This window comes from Ptychodera flava, chromosome 6, assembly GCF_041260155.1.
Source record: "Ptychodera flava strain L36383 chromosome 6, AS_Pfla_20210202, whole genome shotgun sequence".
Lineage (NCBI taxonomy): Eukaryota > Metazoa > Hemichordata > Enteropneusta > Ptychoderidae > Ptychodera > Ptychodera flava.
The window spans coordinates 12,086,736-12,109,688 of NC_091933.1; the positions used below are offsets into that span (position 1 = coordinate 12,086,736).

Consider the following 22,953-nt stretch of genomic DNA (forward strand, 5'->3'; position numbering starts at 1 on the left):
ATATATATATATATATATATATATATATATATTGTTTACATACATACACACATTCATATGTAAATACATGCATATATACATATAAATATATGCACATGTACACACACACATATAAATATATATATATATACAGATATATATATATATACTGTCTGTGTGTATGTATATATATATATATATATATATATATATATATATATATATATATATATATATATATATATATATATATATATATATATATATATACACACACATACACACACAGACAGTCAGACAGGCATATATAATATATGTAATGACTGATCCTACCGCCCCTGAGATACACTAGATACACAATCATATATTGCAAATGTAAGCTTAAATCTGTACTCCATTAATTGGTTGAATTAAGCCGATGATAGCATGTTTGGGTACAAGTAATAATCTTATGCATGGCTAGTAGTATTAATAGTTTATTTCATTTATTGACCAGCTTGCAAAAATACAGTAGGTGCCATTCAAAAAATATATGTCAATGAAGACATTTTAGATCCTCTGACATTTACTAATAAGGTAGCAATACGTGATACCAATGATTTCAGATAATAAGTAAACAATACAGATTTCTTGGTTGTGGATATTCAGAATGGAATTGATAATTGCATCAAATAAATTCTGTCATAAAAAATATATTCTGTTTTGTTTACATTACATTATTTAACAACATTCATCAAAATGACATAATGCAGAAAGGTATAAATGTGACATCAATAATTAAATGAAATATACCGGGTACATTACCTATGAAATAAAAACTTGCATGTAAAATACAGATTAACAGTACACCCTGACTCAACTGAATTCACTAAATCATTGTGTGTTTAGCTTCATTCCACACAATGTACATGCTTGTTTGGCAATACATTGTATAAATAAGTACACCAATCATTGTATAGAAGATGTAAAGGGTAACTTTCTAAAAATTAAAAAAATATTAAATATCTACGATAAAATTTAATACACATTCATTCAACTGTGTTTGATCACAATACAAAATTGCATTGTAAGTTATACTAAGCCCCCTTAGTGTCAAATTTAATGTTCTTGTCACTTGCCTGAGAGGAGACTATTATCATTGGCAGTTGTCACTCAGTTAATTTATGGCCTACAGCAATATATTTCACTGGAAATCAAAATATTGAAAACCTGAGGAGAATACATAACTCACATATGTGATATCATTATAGATGATCTTTTACCTCAAATGTCATCACATAATATTATTGTACAGTAGTGTTTTAACCATACTCTCTTTAACTTGAGTAAATTTTCTCATAGAAGATGCATTGATTTAAGCCTACTGCCTAGAACTGTTTTCTCTGTAGAACTCTCAAAAATATACAGGATAAGAGGTATTAAGATAAAAGCAGGAGGGTAAACTGACGACGTTGAAATATTATTCTAAATGCATGAGTTTAACAAGCGACCTAGCGGCCGATATAGCTCCGCTGTGTTTATGTAGAGAATAACTATTTTTTACACATGTTGATTAGGAAGGTGGAAATCTTTGATAGCTTAATGCAGAGGCCAGAAAAAAGTGGCTAAAATAAGCTGCAAAAATACACAATTGAAGATTTCATCATACTTTGAATATATCACATCGGATCATCCCTAAGAACATGTCAACCAAAGCTATCTGATGAGTAGTTTTTTGAGAATAAAATTTTCTGACCAAAGATGGCAACAATTGCCCCGAAAAATGAAATTGCAGATTTCATCATAATTTCAAGAGATCAAATTTAGTTCATAACTTCACATATAGAAACCTGTATACCAAATTTCAAAGCTGTTAGACCAGTACTTTTTTTGAGAAACACATTTTTTGACCAAAAATGGGAAAATTGCCCCAAAAATTCAAAATTGCAGATTTCATCATTATTTTTTAATAAATATCATTTAGTTCATCTATAGAGACCTGTATACCAAATTTCAAAGCTATCAAATGACTAGTTTTGGAAATACACGTTTTGACCAAAAATGGCAAAAATTGCCCCAAAATACAAAATTACAGATTTCATCAGAAATTCATTATATATTACTGAACTCATCTGTAGAAACCTGTATACCAAATTTCAAAGCTATCAGACCACTAATTTTTGAGAAATACATTTTTTGACCAAAATGGCAAAAATTGCCCCAAAATTACAAATTTGCAGATTTCATCATAATGTCAACAAATGTCATTAAGGTGATCTGTAAAAACCTGTATACCAAATTGCAAAGCTATCAGATGAGTAGTTCTGGAAATACACATTGTTGGACCAAAAATGGCAAAAATTGCCCCAAAAATACAAAATTGCAGATTTCATCACAATTTCAATAAATATCATATAGTTTATCTGTAGGAACCTGTATACCAAATTTCAAAGCTATCAGATAAATAGTTTTGGAAATACACATTTTTTGACCAAAAATGGCGAAAATTGCCCCAAAAATACAAAATTTCAGATTTCATCAGAAATTCAATATATATTACTCAGTTCTCTATAGAAACGTGTATACCAAATTTCAAAACTATTAGACCAGTACTTTTTGAGAAATACATTTTTGACCAAAAATGGCAAAAATTGCCTTAAAAATGCAAATTTGCATATTTCTGCACAATTTGAACAAATCTGAAATAGATCATCCCTAGGGACATATGTACCAAATATCAAAGCTATCTGACTGGTAGTTTTGAAGAAGAAGATTTTAAAGATTTTTTTACCAAAAATGACAAAAATTGCCTTAAAAATACAAATATGCAAATTTCACCACGATTTGAACAAATCTGACTGAAGTCACCCTAAGTAAACTGCATATCAAATTTCAAAGCAATCGGACAAGCGGTTTCAGAGAAGAAGATTTTTTTACCAAAAACACCAAAAATTGCCCCAAAAATACAAATATGCAAATTTCACCACGACTTGAACAAACTTAAGTGTGGTCACCCCAAGTGAACTGCATATAAAATTTCAAAGCAATTGGACTTGCAGTTTCAGAGGAGAAGGCAATTGTTGACGGACGACGGACGACGGACGACGGACGACGACGGACGACGACGGAAAATCAACCTATTTGATAAGCTCCGCGTCGCTGACAGCGGAGCTAAAAATTTGAAGTCTGTCTGTTATTCCAGTCTCTATGAACTCATAACAAGTGTATGTACTCAGCATCAGTATCTCTCTCTCTCTCTCTCATACAAACACACACACACACACATGTTGTACTGAAACCTTTCCTTCTACAGACACTGCAGATTCTGGAACAAGAATGAAAGGTCCATTCTAGTTATATTTTAACGTATTACTGTACACGAACATCTGAATACTAAATGATTTGAATACCCCAATATGGTGTTTGCCTGAGTCTATAAAGGTAAATTACAACATTTGAATGGCATATCTCTTTGTGAGCACCATCATTGGCAGTGTACTTTTACAGTTTGCAACTCACATTTTTCATCTTGCCAGGAAAAAAATATGACAGATTCCGGGTATGGCAATCTTGGCAATTTTTCTGAGTCATGATTACACAACATTAGAAGAGCAGGAGCTCCAAAACATTCAACAAGACTCATTGAATTAATCTAGAGTGCTCACTGTGCCATATTCTTTTCGGCAAAATGGTTGACTCAGTAGTTTCAGGGATCTATGAAATAGTAAATAGAGGAAATAACCTGACAGTGGCAGTACATATGAGTGGTTGATTATATTCTATTGTCTCCTTCAAAGTTACTTAAGTGGACAAATACAAGTTTTCCCATAATGGTTGAGATAAAAGTGTGCCAAGAGCATCCAATAAAAGTACTGATAACAAGCCTATTTTATTTTGAAAGGTTTTTAAATTCAGTTCAAGATCAGAAATTTGACATATTTATGATTGTACTGTACACTCAATATTTTTTGTAACTTCCTGCAAGCAATAATGCAAGCGTAGAATGACTGTTCAAACATCCGTTGTAAAATGCACCCTCCATCTGTGTTGTGCAATATGTAATACAGTCATCCTCAGACGAGGAGTGTGGGAGCGCCCTCACACATGTATGATGGACCTTCCAGTCAAGGCCATCTTCTACCTATACTAGAATTATACACCACAGAGACTACAATGTAGCTTGGATTAAATTGCTTGCATTATTACATGTACATGGATTTCATCACTGAAACATTACTATATTTGTTGGTAATTGTTCAAAGATTTGTTTTCAATTAACAATGATCATTAAATCATAAATGCTATCAGGAAGGCATCAATGTTATGACCACTCTTTGAACCTGACATTGTCTATGGATTAAATTTGGACAAAATATCTCTCCTGTGCTTTTAGTAAAGACAAGCACCTTATGATTAAGGATAAGAGCACAAGAAAAACAGATCAATTAAATGTAAAATAATTCCAAATCATTACCAGGTCATCCCAACCTTTTGAAAATGTTATTGTGATCATTGTTAACAACCATTTGGCACAAGACCACTAATTAATTTCCCATAGGCCACCACAGTAGCGTTGAGCTCAATTTTCCTATTTTAAAACATTCAGCGGTACCAATCCTCTTAACAGGTGTTAGGTCAATGTCAGCTTGACTACTGATGACTTTTTAGTGTGGGCAAGTCCACAGAAATTTTGAGAGAGCGATGAAATAGCGCCCTCAGTGGTGCTTTTGACAAAACTCAGGCTTATTGTTATGATTTCTATTAGTCCTAGAACTCATATTACCACCGAATGCTTCAGCCATTATTCACAACAGTCTGCATTTTGATTCAGGCAGAAAAATATCTTTACAAAAATACTTGACATTAAAGTTCAAACTAAACAAGCATCCATGCAGGTATCAAAACTTCAAGGTCTACACTTATTTTTCTTCCGAACTATCTTCATGGGTAATGAACCTGGAAGTGAATTAGTGGTCTTGTGCCATTTGGGTACTAATTGAGAGTAAATGAACAGTAAAGGTTAGTTCTGGGAATACCAATGGAGGGAAGGTTTTCCACTGGTATCTGTGTGTCTGTCTTCCTTGCATACACTCTACACATGTATAAGTATGACTAGCTAATTACTCTGAAAATCTGGCCTTTCAGATATAGACATCCTTTTTACTCTTTACAACCATTTTAATGAGTATGGGAATAACTGTTCCATTGAAAACAAGAGGAGTTAAAGGGTTCAGAGAGTCCCGTACATAACCAGTGGTAATTTCAAAAGCAAATTATTCTGCATCACATAATTTTTGCATAATTTTCTACTAGACAGAATATTAATCAAACTGCACTGGTTTAAGAATCTATTAAAATTTTGATTAAAAAGTACATATACTCTAAGAAAACCATGTTGTGTCCGCATAGAATATTTGCATGCTCACTTCATTCCTTGTGGCTCCTCAAGGCACTTCAAGATGTAGCGGGCCACTAATTGCTGGGGCCTCTCCTGCCATTGTTGTACCGTCTCCTTTGTCGCTGTGACTTGGTCACCATGCAGTCTATCGAGGAATGTCACACAGACTACCGCAGCTGTAAAAGTGGTCAAAATGAGAAAATCTCAGATTGTATTGAATCAGAGATTTCTGTCTCCGCATTTCTTAGTTTCCTAGTAAGCTATTTTCAACAACAAATCCTTGATACCCAATTTCTAATGATAAACTGTTTGTACAATTATTCTCATTTTCAAGGGTGCTGCTATGAAATGCATACTGTTTTTAACTCATTACTTTTGATTTCAATTTTGAAGTTTTGGAGTTCATTTTCCTGTGCTATATGACACATTTTACTGTGTGAAGATTAAAGACAGACAGAAGATGACCTTGATAAAAGAGAATACCTACGTTAACTCTAAACTGATGAATGCCCAACACCATGCCAATGCACAAAAATATTTCACAAATTTTGAAGGCAACTCAAACATTACAAATTAGTTAAGTCGCCCCCCTGCCTGCTAAATTTCCTGTGCATTTTATCTTATTTCTGCTTTTCTCGTCTCAGTTTCATCTTTCATTTATGCTGAGTGTAGTTTTAACTTTTGAGTGTATCAGACAATTAACTTTTGATTCTTTTTCTTTTTCTTCAATGTTGAGTCCTAAATCTTAATTTCACTTTGTCAGGCCTTCCAAGTGATAAAACGTTGCTTAAAGTTCTCTGTACTATGTAGTAAACCAAACACAGGTTAATGCTGAAACCATGAATACAGTTTGTGAAAAGACATGGTGCATGTGACCTGAGTGATTTTCTAAGCTGTTGCAGAAGTGGAACTGCATGCACACAGATAACAACTGAAACTATAGTGATGCAATTTCTGCCGTTTTTTGAAAAATATGATAATTTTGGACTGTCTGTTATTATATGTATTTCTCTTTTACATTCACTGTCATTTCTCTCTCCTCATCAGATTGTTCACTGCCCCCTTTTTGTGCTTATGTCCTATTTTCACTATCATTGTGTCAGACACCCCTACAGGACAACACGCCCTCACCTGTAAGGTAAAAATCCTACAGGTCAAAGGTTTAAACATACAGACATGTATTGAGAAATAAGCCTCTTTTTTCCTCTACTGCAGTTTAAATCAGCTGTCTCAGTCTCTTGTGTACTGAATCTTTTATTGTGTCGGCATCACATGTTGAATGTCTATTTGCAAGACCCTTTGGGCAACAACTGATCCACAACTCCTCGCATTTGAAGTCCACCAGACAAGCAGGTCAAAGGTCAAATCATCAGGAAAATGAGTGGAAAGAAAGTGCACATGTTCCTGACCTTTCAGCTGTCATTTTCAATTATTCTTTGTCCATTTTGAGATTATATCAGACCTCCTGTTTCTCACTTCCCTTTCTCTGTTTTGAGTCTTGCTATATATTCACTGAGTCCCTTCATCAAAACAGTCTTACATTAAATGTTTTTCCCCTCACTGCATGCATACCTTTAATGTTAGCCCTGCTGGTGATGGATGCAAAGCATGTTGATTCCATTTCTATGTTTCTGACTCCATTCCTGTATGCCTCTTTCAAGTAATCCATTTTGTCTTCTTCTGTATAATCACAGAGGGCTCCATCAAGACGGCCCTGACCTGTATACCAGTAGAAATCACATGGCGATGTGAAAAATTTTTTATTGACTGCTGTAAGAAAACTTAAAAACAGTAAAATAACCAAATATATGTTTAAGGTGATGGGTAAGAACCGAAGGATTCAAATTACTAAGCAACGGTTGCTAAGGGTAATTTCCAAAATCAATCAAAATACAAAGTTTTCATGCTTTTCCTTGCATAATAAAGACTTACAGAACCATACGATTCCAAAAGACGCATGTTTGTTGCGCGATTGGTCAGTGACGTCACATATGTACAAATTTCACAGCTCTACTTTAAAACGTTTCAGCTCCTACAAATTTGCACCAAATTATCCAAAATTTCCAAATGTAACACATTAGATACCCGTTTAGAGCCCCTAGCATGGATTGGGTTACCTGTTCAAGTACAAACGATTTTTGAACAGGAAGATATCTACTGTGTCATTTTGTGAAATTTTGAAGGGTTTTACGGCGATATCTCATAAACGGTCCGGAATTTTTAGAAACGCATGCTTATCTATATTCTTATGTATGACTTCAACAATCCTACCAAACGTCAGCTACGTTGGTTTACAATTGAGAGAGTTGAAAGCTTTTGAGCATTTCCAAAATATAAGGAATCAGAAATCCATAGAAAACAACGGAACGGTAAGATTTTGCACGTGCAAAAGTGCGCGTTTGGAACGTTGCCAGCGATAGCAACCAACGCGCGCTTGAATCCTTCGGTATCGCCTTAAGGTGATGGGTAAGAGCTGAACCAGTGAGACTTGAAATAATTTACATTATTGCTTACTGTATTAAATAAAACATAGGGCCAAAGTCCCTGAAGCTACTATAGACATGGATACAAAATTAAGTATTTCCTGACTGCATGAAATTATCTCACTAAGGTCATCCTAGGGACATGTAAACCAAATATTAAAGCTGTCTGACCAGTGGTTTTGATAAAACAAGCGACTCAACAGGTGACAGAGCTCTGCTGTGTTATGTAAAGAATAACCTTTTGTGACATATGTATTGATGAAGAAGTTGGATATCTTTGATAGCTCATTTCAGGATGGCCTGACCAAAAATGGAAAAAAATTCCGTAAAAATACAGATTTGCATATTTCATCAGACTATATTAGTCTATAATAGTCGCGCCAGCGGCTTACTGACTACGCATGCGCATATTCATAATATACTATGCGAGTAACCGGAAGTGTACCCTTCTTTCACGGGCGCCGCCGTGTTTTTTTTTGAGTACTCGTAAATAAACAAATACGAAACAAATTACTATTATATAACATGCCATTTATAAAATATACCTCTTTTATTAGCCAGTAAATGTTATTATGCACCTTGTCGCCGATACAAAATATCGTTTATGTAGATAAAGGGAGAAAACTGTCGTGCATATGAACGGGGGCATACGCAAAGAATGCTGGGATTTAATTTTAGAAAAGCGCCCCCTGTGTCAATTATTAGATTCAAAAATTGCCAGTTTTTAGACGGAACGCTGTAGTTTTCAGCACGAGGGACCGTGTTTTCAGCTTGCAAGTGGAAGGTGGGCAGTGCGGTTACCATTGCAATGATAATGATTGCATAATACGTCCCTTGTTTAACGCAATAGGCTGTTATCATTGTAAAAATTGCCAATTTTTGTCCAAAATTTTTACACGTTACAGAAAATCTATACCTGCTCTGCTGCAGGGTTTGACGTCGTGTACTTACGTGAACTGGTTTCATCAGAGGGAATCTGGGCATAGTTGTCATATAAACATTTATGAAGTAACAATTAATTACATTTTATCATGAATCAATACAAATAACATTGCCAATCTTAACCCCTGGCGCGACACCAAGGGCTGAGCCCTATATTAGCAAATAAACGAGAGTTAATTACATTCTAATTAAAGTAAACAAGACTTGCTTAAATCAAGATTTACGTCATACAAAAACAGCATATCTGTCAGGTTATAAAGAATCTTGAGCTGGTTATCTTTTAATATCAGTATTTTCATCCTATTAACGAAGCACATTTTAACTTTCAAATTAACATTGTAAGTAAGTTCTGTTGAATAAGTTGAGACTGTACATACTCAGAGAAAGCACACTGAAGAGACAAATGTTTGAAACTTAAGAAGTTCAAGGTCATCAAAAGCATTATAAGGAATTATGTTACACTTTCATTGCACTGTTTACACAGATTGCATAATTGCTATAAATAGCACATGAGGAATCTTACAGCCCAGCTTTACCATAAAAACCCTATCACTTTGACCACTCTTTGAATTGCCCACTCTATTTTTTTTCTTCAAAAAGTAATCTTATTTTATCCTTACCAAGTCAACCATAAATGGAAATTAGAACTTTCTCTTTCTCTATTTATTTGACCACCCTATCATGACAAACTATTATGAGCAATTTCTTTTAGATAACATAAATGGTGGTTCAGAATATATCGAAGTTGGGATTCAGGAAAGTTTCCTTTACATGTTTTAATACTCCCAGATGGTAAGCATTTCACTATGAACTGTCAAAAAAAGTTGAACTTTCTGATTATTCCACACTAAAATTATTTTGGCTTTGATGATTTCCTAATTAATTCAATTATTTAAAATCATATTAATTATTTTTTTCTGGTTGAATTGATAGGGTTTATACAGTACAAGAATTACATACAATGTAAGTCAAATTTTGACCAAAAATGACAAAAAAATTCCTTAAAAATACACATTTGCATATTTCATCACAATTTGAACAAATCTAAGTTGGGTTATCCCTAGGGACCTGTATACCAAATAACAAAGCTGTCTGACCAGCGGTTATGAAGAAGAAGATTTTTTACCAAAAACACCTTTTTTGGCATTAATTTGCCTATTTTCAACAATATCAAAAAATTAAAAAATACGGTTTCTCAAAATCATATTTTTCATCTACACAACAAATATCAAATAAGTAAGTACTGCGTTTCTCAAGATATTTGAGTGGACGGACGCCTCACAAACGGACATACATACATACATACATACATACATACATACATACATACAGACTGACGCCGGACGGATACCCATCCCAATAGCTTCTATAGACTATAGTCTATAGTAGCTAAAAAGTAGACCATCAATTTTCCTCTATAGTTGCATTCTTTGATTCATGACACATATTTCTTTGAAAATATGCATTAAGCCCTCAGAAATATCAGTGCACAATAATAAGGAGTTCGGACTGCAACAAATAAAGCCATACATTACAAGTTATATAACAGTAGAGATATGTATGCTGCTCTCTTATTCTTTTAATGCCAAAAGACGGTGTTTAGAGCTTGAAGTGGATGTCATTATTGGCTTGCACAACTGTATGCTGCAAATAAGGTTAATAATGTACATTAATTTGAAATTTACAAGAGCTACGGAAGTATGCACAGACCATGGATGGGCATGTGTCATCTTTCAGGTTAATAATAACATGTCCTTGGGAATTAAAATAAGCTGCGTTTTACAATTGTGTTTCTTTTTTTAAACATCGAATTAGATACCTTCATAAAAATCATCTGTTGCCATGGTTTTGTTGATGACAACATCGTAGCCGTCGTCAGGAAGAGCACAAGCTTTGATTGCCTCAGCCACATCTCTGCTCAGAGTGGTTTGCCACGATCTCATGTGGCCCAGAACAGGCTGCACAGAAAACAAACAGAGAAGAGCAATGGGAAAAAACAGTTTACTATGCCCTAGATTAATACTGATTCAGAAATGCTTCATGATTTATACAGTCTTGAAGTTTACGTGATAAGAACAATTAAATTTACTCCTTTCAAGTAAGCTATTTTAATATTCCAGCTTACACGGACTGCAATCATGTCACCACACTGAACACTCAGCAAGCATTACAAACACGTTATAAATGCCATACTTGTATGTTTTCAAATAATTACTAAATTGAGGAGACCATACATGCATGTGAGAATAGCATAGACTGTGAGTATGATCTTTCAAGACAGCACTTATAATTGCTTCTATAGCAATTCTTAGCTGATATTAAGAAGTAGTACACTGTATTATGTGGTACATGTATGAAAAGACAGCCACAACATTATAAAGTAATTAACAGTCGATGGCTCTTAAAATTAGCTGCTTTGTTTGACAACTAATTTTGTATACAAAATAGCTGTGACAGAAATAGACCATGACTTGAGAAGGGTAGAATCTTTTTGATATGTTCAGTCATCATACTGACTGTACATGTACATGCATATAATCAGTACTGGTATATAATGGCTCAAGGTATGACATTTAGACAGGTGACCTTATTTGCATGCTGGAAATTATTGGTAGAGCTCTTGCTCCTGGATCTCACAACTTGTGATAGCCACAGTGCAACAGTCATTGCAACATGTGATGTTCATAGGACTGTAAATAATATGTGAAAATTACAGACATATCTTACCAGCTGATAGATTGGCTTGAATTCATAGTTCACTGCTTCGCCAGTGATGACAACGCTGCCTGGCGCAAGACCAAGGCCACCACTCGTACCAATGCGGATGAAGACCACATCAGTACAAGTGGCATACCTAATAAGTTTGATCACTTCGTTTAACATAATTGACATTGATGGCATCCCCATTCCATGCTGAAAGACAAAAACAAATTGTCAAAATTAATGTAAGGCAATATTTTCTGTTGCATATACATGTATCACTAAATATAAATTTTTATGGAATACCAGTATACTGGAATCTTAGCTTCTGTGAAGAAATGTTTGAGGATTCCCATTAATAAACATTTCATGGAATTCACTATATTTTTGTGATGGATATTGAATTGATACAAGGATCATAAAACCATGGGTAGGTTTTTACTCTACTGGCTATGATATAACCTAATAATTTAAATAATCACCATTTCTATGCACTAGCCAGGTATTTTTTGTGCAACAAACTTTATCGAATTTTCAAAGGAAACTGAAGCTGTTGTGCTTTGGCAATGAAACCAATGTATGCTATGAAGTGGAGTTTGGTTAAGTTATCCCCTTATCAGCATGTATTTCTGTTAAATTACATCGTTAAGAGGTTTCCATATTCACAAAAATTAGACAGTAAAAATTCCATTCACTGTAAATGCTTCAAAATGACCTAAACGAGTGGTAGATCAGGAAGATATTGTAAAAATCCAAGAGTCCAAATATCTGTACTCTATTGGCACATGATTCTATCTGACACATCTAGTCTACATACATGCAGTCCAATATGCATGTTATATTGCATAGAATCCCCACGACCATCTCATCTACTTGATAGTTTTCAGTCCATTGGTAATCCATTAGGATTGCTATGGGATATTTTTAAGGTACTCACACTGATTGACAACACTGGGCCAACTTTGTACATGACATATCTGTCTGTTCGACAGATATTTCTCAAGTTTTGCTCCGTTGGTAGATCTATCTTAAGATGACTGGAGGATAATTTCTTCAATATGAACTTTGCAAAGTTTTCCATTCGGGTGGCACTTCCACCACAGCAGACAAACTGTAAAAAGATGAACAAAATTAAAGGAATCCCCCCATATTACAAAATCCAACATCAATAAAGGTAATATTCATCTCCAAACAGAAAGTTTTGAACTGTTGCTTAAAGTTTCCTCAAGGAGTCTTTTAACCATTCTCTTTCATAAACAAGAATAATCAGGGGTCACAATGCAATTTTGGGATTGGAAAAATACATAAAATTTATTCATATTTGAAATCCAATATGGTCACATGATAATACATTACCTTACTCTATTGCTACAATATCAACTTTAAATCTTTACAGAAAACAAGCCGTTGAAAACCCGTTCACTCAAACTACACAATAAATTTACACAGACAGCAAACTAGCAAGTTTAATGTATAGAACAAATTTCACAGTCTGAAAATACGTCTCTGAGAGTATTCTACTAAAACAAGACTATAAGTCATCTTTTGCAGTCTACGTGTCTCATAGTATATCTTTGTTTTTTTGACACATAAACAACAAGGGAAAAATATTTGTAAACATTTTTTTTTTTATTCTCTGGTTGAAAGGTTCGATGAGTTGTGCAACATAACGTCATTTCAGAAAGCTTTACGCATTAATGTTACTTTTTTAAATAAAACATTTTGAATGAGATTCAGCAGTATGATCTTATGCTGTCTTCGTGCCTGTGAGAGGTGAACACTCAGGGAAATGGGGTAATGGTAATGACACTGTCTATGGCATTCAACTTTGAATAAGAGTACGTGGAACAGTTGCTTTTCTTTGGCCAAAATAAATAAATTGTGCTGTTCCAATAACATGTTTTTTAAAAATATTTTTATTTTTAAATATGCGTTTTTCAGGTTTTCAGGGCGATGACCACAATTTTTCCAGAAAGATAGCATATAAAGGAATTAAAACATAAAAGACCTTCTCATTCAAGCAAAAATCAAACGCGAAGTTACAACAGGTTATTTTACAGGTTTTTTCTTTTGTTTTTTTGCTTCCGCGTTTGCTGATTAGCGTAGGGGTTTTATTTGATCAATTGGCCTACCTTGACATCTTTGAACATACCCACTAGATCATCAGTAGTGGACAGACCTAAATGACTCAAGACATCCTCAGACATTGTCCTTGCCATGATCGGATCCAGAAACCTTGTCTATATACTCTCGACCAGCATTCGTCTCCCTGGAGGGATCACAATATTGAAATTATGAGAAAAAACACAACATTGATAAAACAATATACATACAGTACAAGAACATGTTATGTTATTCATTTGCTTAACTACGGGGCAAGATAGAATTTATTTACAGGCAAATTATCCATTTACTGGCAACTATGTGGATACCATCCACCATACATGTATAATATTGAGGGTCTATGTATCAACAAATCAAGCTGGAAAGGAAGCACATGTAGGAAAACCGACTTAACTGGAATACCAGGTGATGGTATCCATGCAATATTTAATTCAATTAATATATATCAACTGCAACTTATAAGTCTAACTACCACTGAACATTATAACAGCAAATGCATATTAATTTTTTTTTATCTTCCCTATAACTTTACAATAATTATCCTTTGGGACAATACAAAGTACAACATTATTATTGCCAATCAGATTTATGCTGTCTTGACATACAATGTAGCTCTATTTTTCAAATTATCTCTCTGTCTCATAAAGGGGTGTCTTTTGCCTAATTTTCTCTCTAACATTTCTCAAAATATAGGTGTCTCTTTCACTGAAATTTCCAGATAAAGGGGTACTTTAAAGTTTTGCGGAACGAGCATGCCCGGCATGTACCCAGCCGATCCTGTAACTGCATGTGAGTGCTACTATGTGATTGCTATGCATGTGAGTGCATGTGCTAACACATGCTCAAGTACTGGCATAGACTGGTTTTAACCGATGACATTTTACTAAGTCTGCATACATATCATCGAGGTTTAATTCAAAATGGTCTGATTTTGTGTATAACATTTTGAATTCTTACAGTGAAAGTAATGTATGGACTTCCGTATGTAATATCAATTCCACAGTAAGTGTTGTTGTTGATAATTTATGTAAGAGTTATCATCAGACTTGGTTCAGAAATTTGCATAATGATTCACGAAACCCGGGTTCAGGAAAAAATAAACTCAGGACATATAGAGAATTTAAAACTTCTTTTCACTTTGAAAATTATTTATTGGATATAAGAAATTTTACTAATAGGAAGTGGCTTACAAAACTTCGAATCTCTGATCACAACTTACAAATTGAATTAGGTCGGAGATCAATCCCAAAAGTCCCTGCAAATGAGAGATTTTGTAAGTATTGTAAATCTTCAGTAGAGGATGAATTCCATTATTATTGATCTGTCCAAAATATAGCACTTACAGAGAGATGTTATTTTCCTCAATAACTATGTGCAGTCCTGGTTTCGTTGACGTAGACCAGAAAGAGAAGTTCATTTACATCTTTAGTCAGTCAGATAAATTACCCCTTGTTAAGGGGCCGTCGATAATAAAAGCTGACGCACAAGAAACGTAATTCCTTCGTTTTACTTGAATCCCCTCCCTCCGGCCTCCCCCCTCAAAACGAAAGTTGTTATGTGAAATCAATTTCGTATTATGATGCCATTTCTGACAAACCCACACGCACCTCTCCGATCTGCACGCCCATGAAAAAATACCTGAAGGCACATCAATAAATAAACCTCCACTTTACGCTTTTCACTTTTTAAGACAGAACATTTTAATGTATTTGGCACGTAGGAAAATGTTTCACATTGAAAAAGCATACAAGTTTTTCTTTCACATTCATGTCTTTTCGTTGTCTTTTCTATCTCCGTACTTTGTGGTCATTCTGTTCTCGTTGAACGCGAAGGTAGTATTGCGTTCTCGCTGCAAAGTCGCACTTCGAAAACGATAGAAAATCCTTATGCGATTTTCACGCACACAAAACGAAATGAGCTTTTATCCCCTCCCCCCCTAAACAAAAGAATTACGTTAGTCGTGCGTCAGCTTTTATTATCGACGGCCCCTAAGTATATTTCAAGTACTTTACTTTCTCCCCCAGCAGCAGCTACAACCAGTGTTTGTTAATCCTTGTAACGTTGAACTGTAAAGGTATTTTTGCCTTACCACACTTCGTTGAACTGTACAGGTATTTTTGCCTTACCACACTTCTTAAGTGTGTTGTTGCGCAATAAACATTATTATTATTACTATACTGCTGGGACTTGTGCCCACTTCATGTTGTGTCAACTGGTACAGAAGGGTGGGCACTTCAGTGACGTTGATGCGTTGCTACAGGCAAAGAGGGCCATCGAGAGCCTTATTACACAGTAAACGTTAAATTTCAATTGGTTTGCAGTCTGATATGCAGCCCAGATGGCATCGTCCAGTCGTCACGGCTTTAATAGTTAGGTCTGGGTAGCATAGTCTCTCAGGGAGGGTCTCTGCCCTTAGAAACACTACTGTAATCTGTGGTGAATATTGTTCATTATGTTGATCATAACACTTTCAATGAAGTTGCAAACATGTGGCAAAAGTTTAAATTCATAGACAACTGCAATATACTGGAACACGAGAGTTCATACCTGGTTCTGCGTATGTCGTGTGTCAGTGTGCCTGTGTGCAAGTCACCTTGCCTTGACACACCCCATGCACCTGGTACCCGTGGACGCCCTGCTATGACTTCTGCTTGTCATCCGCCTGTTATCAACGCCCCCCCTTAAGATGTACACGACCATCCCTAATCCGCCTGCTATGCATGCTTGCTAATCTCAGGAGCATGCACCATGTTAAACCAGATATGAACTGTATGCTCACGTGTTTCATTATATATTGCAGTTATGTGTAAATTTGAACCTTTGCCACATGTTTGCAACTTCATTGAAAGTATTATGATCAACATAATGAACAATATTCACCACAGATTAACTCTATAGGTCATTAAGTATTCAAATACGCAATTAGCTGAAATAGAAATAATTATGCTGTCATTGTATCTGCTCTTTATATAGCAAGTGTAATTGCCTCTTGTCAAGTCCTTCCAACTATATATTCCAAACTTTGAAAGCTCATTAGATATACAAACTATAAATTACCTGACATGAAAACTTAAGTGCGAAATTACTTCCAATATTGGTATAACTTGGTATAATCATCAGTGTACATAGCATGTTATGCCAACTTTGATCAAATAAATCCAAGTATATATCCCTAATTAGGTAAGTTCATTAAATACACAAATTAGGAATTGGCTTAAACAAAAATGCTTAATGCCTTTCAATAATGTTAGCCTACATAATAGTATCTTTAATGTACATAGCAAGTTTCATCAATTTTGGTCATGTAAATACAAATATATATCCCTAATTTCAAAAATTCACTAAATATGCAAATTAGGAGCTGGATGAAGTAAAAACGCTTAATGACTTTCAATAACGTCGTATCATAGTATCTTCAATGTACATAGCAAGTTTCGTCAACTTTGGTCTGGTCAATACAGATAAATATCCCTGATTATGAAAGTTCATTAAATTTGCAAATAAGGAATAGGCTAAAGTTCAAATGCTTAATGACTTTCAAGAATGTTCTTTCATGGTATCTCTAATGTGCATAGCCAGTTTCGTCAACTTTGGTCACGTCAATTCAGATAAATACCCCTAATTAGGAAAGTTCATAAAATATGCAAATTACGATTTGGATGAAGTAAAAATGCTTAATGACTTTCAACAATGTTAAATCATAGTATCTTCAATACGCATACCAAGTTTCGTCAATTTTGATCGAGTAAATTCAGATATATACCCCTAATTAGGAAATTTCATATGCAAATAAGTAATTATCTTTCACGTCACCCCTTAATAACTTTCACAGCTGATATATCTTAATGTGATCAACATTTGTAGAAAATCTCATCAAATTGTGTGCAGTACGTTGTTCTCAATGTATATTCCGTTGTTCTAAAATCATTAATTATGCAAATGAGCAAAAAGTATGCAAAACTACCAAAAACTACCAAAAACCACCAAAAACCACCAAAAACTAATCAGTTTTTGCCATTTGCAAACTGAATCTATGTACCAGATTTGATTCTGATCTAATGAGCCGTTTTTGAGATATTGAACACACAGACACAGACAGACAGACAGACAGACGGACAGACAGACACACAGACAGACAGACAGACATCGCTGCGACATATGCTCACGTATGTGAGCACGTGAGCAAATAAAAAAAAAACTCACGAGTCCGAGACCAAGTATGAAGGCACGGTCAAAGGGACCTTGATCGATGGAGGTAAAAACTAAAAGCTTAGACATCTGGATCACCGCACGGTTCGAGCAATCACAGTCCACGCGTGTGCATCTCGATTGGATCTTGATCCAGTAATAGTACCGTGTAGTCTATGCTCGTGTGCGCTGAAGCTTGGTAGATGGTTGCTGCGGTTCCGTAGCCCTACCACTCCCTTTGCTGGTTGTGTTGGGGGAGTGGCAATCCCCCAACACAACCAGCAAAGGGAGTGGTAGGGCTACGGAACCGCAGCAAGGTAGATTGGCTCCCTCCCCTTCCTGCCTTATGATCGGCCTGTGCATCATGGCCTGTGTGTCTAGGGGGAAACACGCCTTGCCCTGGCTGCAGTTTCGTAGCCCCGCAACCCCCACACAAAAAATCTTCAAAGGAGAGTCGAGTTGCGGGGCTACGAAACTGCAGCAATCCTTGCCTTGCTGCGAATCCGTAGCCTTTGCCACTCGGGTAGCTTGGTCATTGGAGTGGCACTCCCAAAAGAACATATATGTCAACTAAGGAAGGAGTGGTAGGGCTCGTTTTCGCAGCAAGCCTAGGCCTTGCCCTGCATTCACGCCGTACTGGCGAAACTTGTACAAAGATGTATCCATACCTTAAATTATCAGTGTTGATTTCCTCAGTTCCTGATACCTGGGTATTCTTAGAACATAGGCCAATGATTAGAAGTACTAACGAAAGAACATAGTGAGCGAAAATTCGCAGAGGATTGTACGACCTTCGGATTGTCTTTCTCCGAGGTGCTGGGTTCTCTAGACTTCATTACCATGACCTTTAACCCCGCGTTGAATTTCAATATATGGTGGGGTTACACTATGTTTGATGTCCAGAGGGGGCTCTTTGAATGAGAAATAAATTCACAGTGGACTTCTTTGAGACCGTAGGTGGCGAGAAAGGAGAAACGTAAAGGAGGCACAAAGAAAAAAAAAACATGTTTGGACCTATCCAAAATATAAACTTTAATGAGTAAATTTGTGACACATTGTCAAGTAGCACTGATTTTGAATTTTGAACGGTTGATCATATTCAACTGAATTAGTATGCGCATTGAGGTATCATTGTAAGCTTATGCTATCTGTTTTCAAGAGTATGAATATGGGACTTCAGCTTTCCAGTATTGCTGGCAATCATTTTTTTTAAATACTATCTGAAAAGTTTTTTTTTTTCTGAAAGCTTCGGAAAATTGACGATGACAAGAATGAAGTTTGCGTTATAGAAGTTCACTTAATATTATGTAACAGTAAGCGCAATGAACGTGACCTCTGATTATGAATAACGGTAGCTGCAGTGGCAGTGTCATTGACAGGTATATATATAGGCCTAGGGCCTATCTGGAAAAAGGAAGGTCATTTGCAAGCAGAAATAAAATGATTGATGCTGTTCGAAGGTTGATTAGGGACTGGTCAGTTTCTTCGGCCGGGGGGGGGGGGCGGTGGACTATTTTTTGCCGACGTCAAAAAGTGGCTGACCCAATGTCCAAAGGCTAAGGAAAACCTTTACATGCAATTCCCCAAATTTGTCTTGCAAATCCTTAACAATGGGTCATATTTTTTTGAATATACCCGGGTAGATGTTTTCAACCTTGGCGGCAGACCCTCGTATGAAAATATCAAGCGTACGCCCCACCTCCCTCCCCCCTCATGAATTTATGGATAGGAGTAATGATGAGATGGGAGCGTTCTGTTCGCCACCGTAGAGAGTCACAGTGAACGCTGGTATATACTGATGTCGTCTGCTGTTTGTCTTTGCTTGTTTGTTTGTTGTTTGTTTCAATGGGTTGCGTTCGATCTCTCATAACTTTTAGTCAGCTTCTTGTGAGGGCCAATTTTGAATCGCGAATTAAAAGCAAACTTTTCACCGGTTCATTGTAAAATTTTGAGTTAACACAGGGATGACGTTCATTTGAATTTCCAGTGTCGGGATATTGTTGGGAATTTGATTCCATAACATGAGGAAAGTTTGAGTAAAAGTTGAATCATTTGATGTCAAATGGAAATTGTTCTGATGTATGATAAAATCAAAATGAAACGAATGCTGACTTACTGCTGACTTGTCTGACTCTCATGTATTCAACTCTTTCTGCCAAGCTAGACTACAGCAACTCACTACTCTACGGTTTACCGGACTCATACATCAGATTACTACAAAGAGCACAAAACTCGGCTGCCCGTCTCATCACAAAAACAAGGAAAAGGGATCACATTACACCAATCCTGAAGGAACTTCACTGGCTCCCCGTGTCTTACAGAATTCAGTTCAAAATCCTACTTCTCACATATAAATCAATACATGGACTCGCTCCTTCATACCTGGCTGAACTCATTGAAGTCAACACCCCTAGCAGATCTCTCCGATCAAGTCTACAAACCACACTTAAAGTTCCACGAACTCGGTTAAAATCATACGGTGACAGATCCTTCTCCTATTCCTCATCAATTCTATGGAACAAACTGCCAGCTCCTCTTCGATCAGCCCCGGACATTCGCACTTTCAGATCTCTGCTTAAGACTCATTTCTTCAAGAGAGCTTACCTGTGACCTAGTGTAAAGCGCCAGTGAACATTGCTGATGGATACTAGGCGCTATATAAACTATTTATCCTATCCTATCCTATCCTACTATGAAAGTCGCAAAATAATGAGGCATACAGTAAGGTATGTTGCAAGGTATTACATGTTATATAGACGTCAATAAGTCAAGTCAGCTCCTACATTGCGCTGGCACAGTATAAGTGAGTGTTTGACTTAATAAATTAAACAGGATAGTCCTAACTTTGTAAATGAGCTAAAGTGTGGAATTTAGGACAATATTAAATCGTAGACCATTGAGATGCTGAAACACTCATGAAGGCTATTAAAAACGCGATTCCCGGGGTCAGGATGGCGCACTAATACTGTACATTGTATCATTCCATGCGCCGTGCCAGAGGTTATCACTTGGTTGCAGAAAGTACGGGTTGCGTGGCTGTATGTCTTGGAGTTCAATTTGGTCGTCTCGTGAATATGGACCATCATATTACAGAAACTTGTCAAACAGCATATAGCTATTTTCACATCAGAGGTGTTAGCCTGATCCGAAAGTAACTTACAGAGGACACTGCCAAACTGGTGACATCTCGGATTGATTATTGAAACAATCTCCTTTACGGCATCAGCCAGACAAATTTGAGTTAACTGCAGTTTGTTCAAAACACTCAAGTTCCTCCTGTTACAAAAAAACAGGAAATTTTACCCCATTAGCAATGTTTTAGGCAAGCTGCACTGATTACCAATCTATCGGTCGATACCAGTCTATACAAAATTTTGCTGCCTACTTTTCATGCCTTACACGGTAATTTTCTGTCATACAATAGTGACCTGTTAAAGGCACAAAGTCGGCCATTTTTCATAAATTTTGTTTGATACGAGATACTAATTTTGTTTGACATGTTGAAGGATACTTAATGAATGGATGACCATGCATATTCGACCCCGGTTTTACAAACGATACATGAAACCATCGCGGAAATGAATTAATGGTCATGACCATTAATTCGATTTTCGCGATGGTTTCATTTAATTTGTCTAAAACTGGGGTCGGATATGCATGATCACCCATTTATTCAGTATCTTTCAATATGTCAAACAATACAAGAAGTGTCTTGCATCAAACAAATTCATGAATAATGGCCGACTTTGTACCAACCCAATCGACATCTTCGATCTGGAAATAGATATCTGTTGGTTGTTCCTAAAAATTTTGGAGAATCGCGCATTTTGCTGTACAGCACCAAGGCTATGGAACTGTCTTCCACAGCAACTTAAAGAGTTTATGTCAAATGATAGTTTTAAAACAGGACTGAAAACTCATTTTTACTCTAGGACTTACAAATCATACATGTAAACTTTGTTGTGTTGTAAAGCGCCAATGGACAGTTTTTTAGGGTCCCAAGCCCTATGCGGGCTGAACCCTATTGTTTTTACTGGAGTTCAACTTTCTTCTTCTTCTTCTTTTTCTTCTTCTTCCGTCATTTTTTTTTTGCCGAGGTAGATCTCGAAAACCGTTGGCGCAGTGTTTTCAAATTTGCAGGGATTATCGGAACTACTGAGCCTGACCCTTGGAATTTCAGTGGGTCATGTGACCTGGCTGCCATTTTTAAAGAAAATTTTGTATTCAATCTAATTCGCAAAAAAAACTTGACCGATCGAAAATCTTTTTGCAAACTTTACAGCCATACTTCGAAATTTCAAGGAACATGACCACGCAGTTTTTGAGAAGATTTTTAAAGTATTATTTTTCCTGATTCTTAAATGACCTTTGACCTGCCCTATAGCTATGCAGCCAAGCCATGGCGATGTCGTAATCTGGCCAATTTAAGATTCCAAGAGGGCTATTTCAAAAGATTTTTTTTAGAAATTCATCAACTTGAACCAAGTCTATTCTTTTAACAAAAAAGTCACATGACCAGCACATCCTATACCTCATTAATTATGCAAATATCAAATTTTGGGCAAGCCAATAGAGCTAGAGGGACTGATTTTTGGTATACAGGGATAACTATGGGATCAAATATTTATGACAAAATGTCACGTGACCTCGATGACCTTTGACCTTTGATATACTTATATACCTATAAATCAGTAGCCACAAGGGCTATTCCATTCATATTTGGTGAGATGGTCGACCTTACGCTGTCACATCATGTGCCTTATTAATTGTGTGCATATCTTATTCTGGGCTAGCCAATAGATCTAGAAATCAGATTTTTGGTATACAGTAATAACTATGAGATCAAAGATTTATGACAAATTGTAACGTGACCTCGATGACCTTTGACCTTAAATATACATATATGCCTAAAACTGAGTAACAATTATTGCGATACCCTTTATATTTGATATGAAAGGAGACCTTAAGGTGCCACATAATGTAGCTCATTATTTATGCACATATCGAATTCCCGGCTTCCAAACAGAGCTAGAGGTCTGATTTTTGGTACAGGAACAAGTATTAGAGTAACATTTTTTGATAAAATGTCACGTAACCAGCATATCCATAGCTTATTAATTATGCACATATATTATTGTGGGTCAGCCAATAGAGCTAGAT

General features: G+C 36.0%; 1 protein-coding gene across 1 annotated transcript; it reads right to left on the reverse strand.

The window, feature by feature from the left end:
- Positions 1-442: 442 nt before the first annotated feature.
- Positions 443-18,621, reverse strand: LOC139134847 (uridine phosphorylase 1-like). The gene is made up of 7 exons (XM_070701909.1): positions 18,461-18,621; positions 13,614-13,750; positions 12,419-12,592; positions 11,509-11,694; positions 10,601-10,739; positions 6,929-7,075; positions 443-5,532 (listed from the first exon to the last, which is right to left on the reverse strand). Exons 2-7 carry the CDS (start codon positions 13,698-13,700, stop codon positions 5,381-5,383), a joined length of 885 nt encoding a protein of 294 aa, XP_070558010.1. The 5' UTR covers positions 13,701-13,750; positions 18,461-18,621; the 3' UTR covers positions 443-5,380.
- Between the last annotated feature and the right edge of the window lie 4,332 nt (positions 18,622-22,953).

Coding starts and splice junctions, on each gene's coding strand:
- LOC139134847 (XM_070701909.1), bottom strand. CDS start 13,700: ATGGCAAGGACAATGTCTGAGGATGTCTTGAGTCATTTAGGTCTGTCC. Junction 12,593..13,613: donor GTATGTTCAAAGATGTCAAG/GTAGGCCAATTG, acceptor ATCTTTTTACAG/TTTGTCTGCTGTGGTGGAAG. Junction 11,695..12,418: donor GCCCAGTGTTGTCAATCAGT/GTGAGTACCTTA, acceptor TTTGTCTTTCAG/CATGGAATGGGGATGCCATC.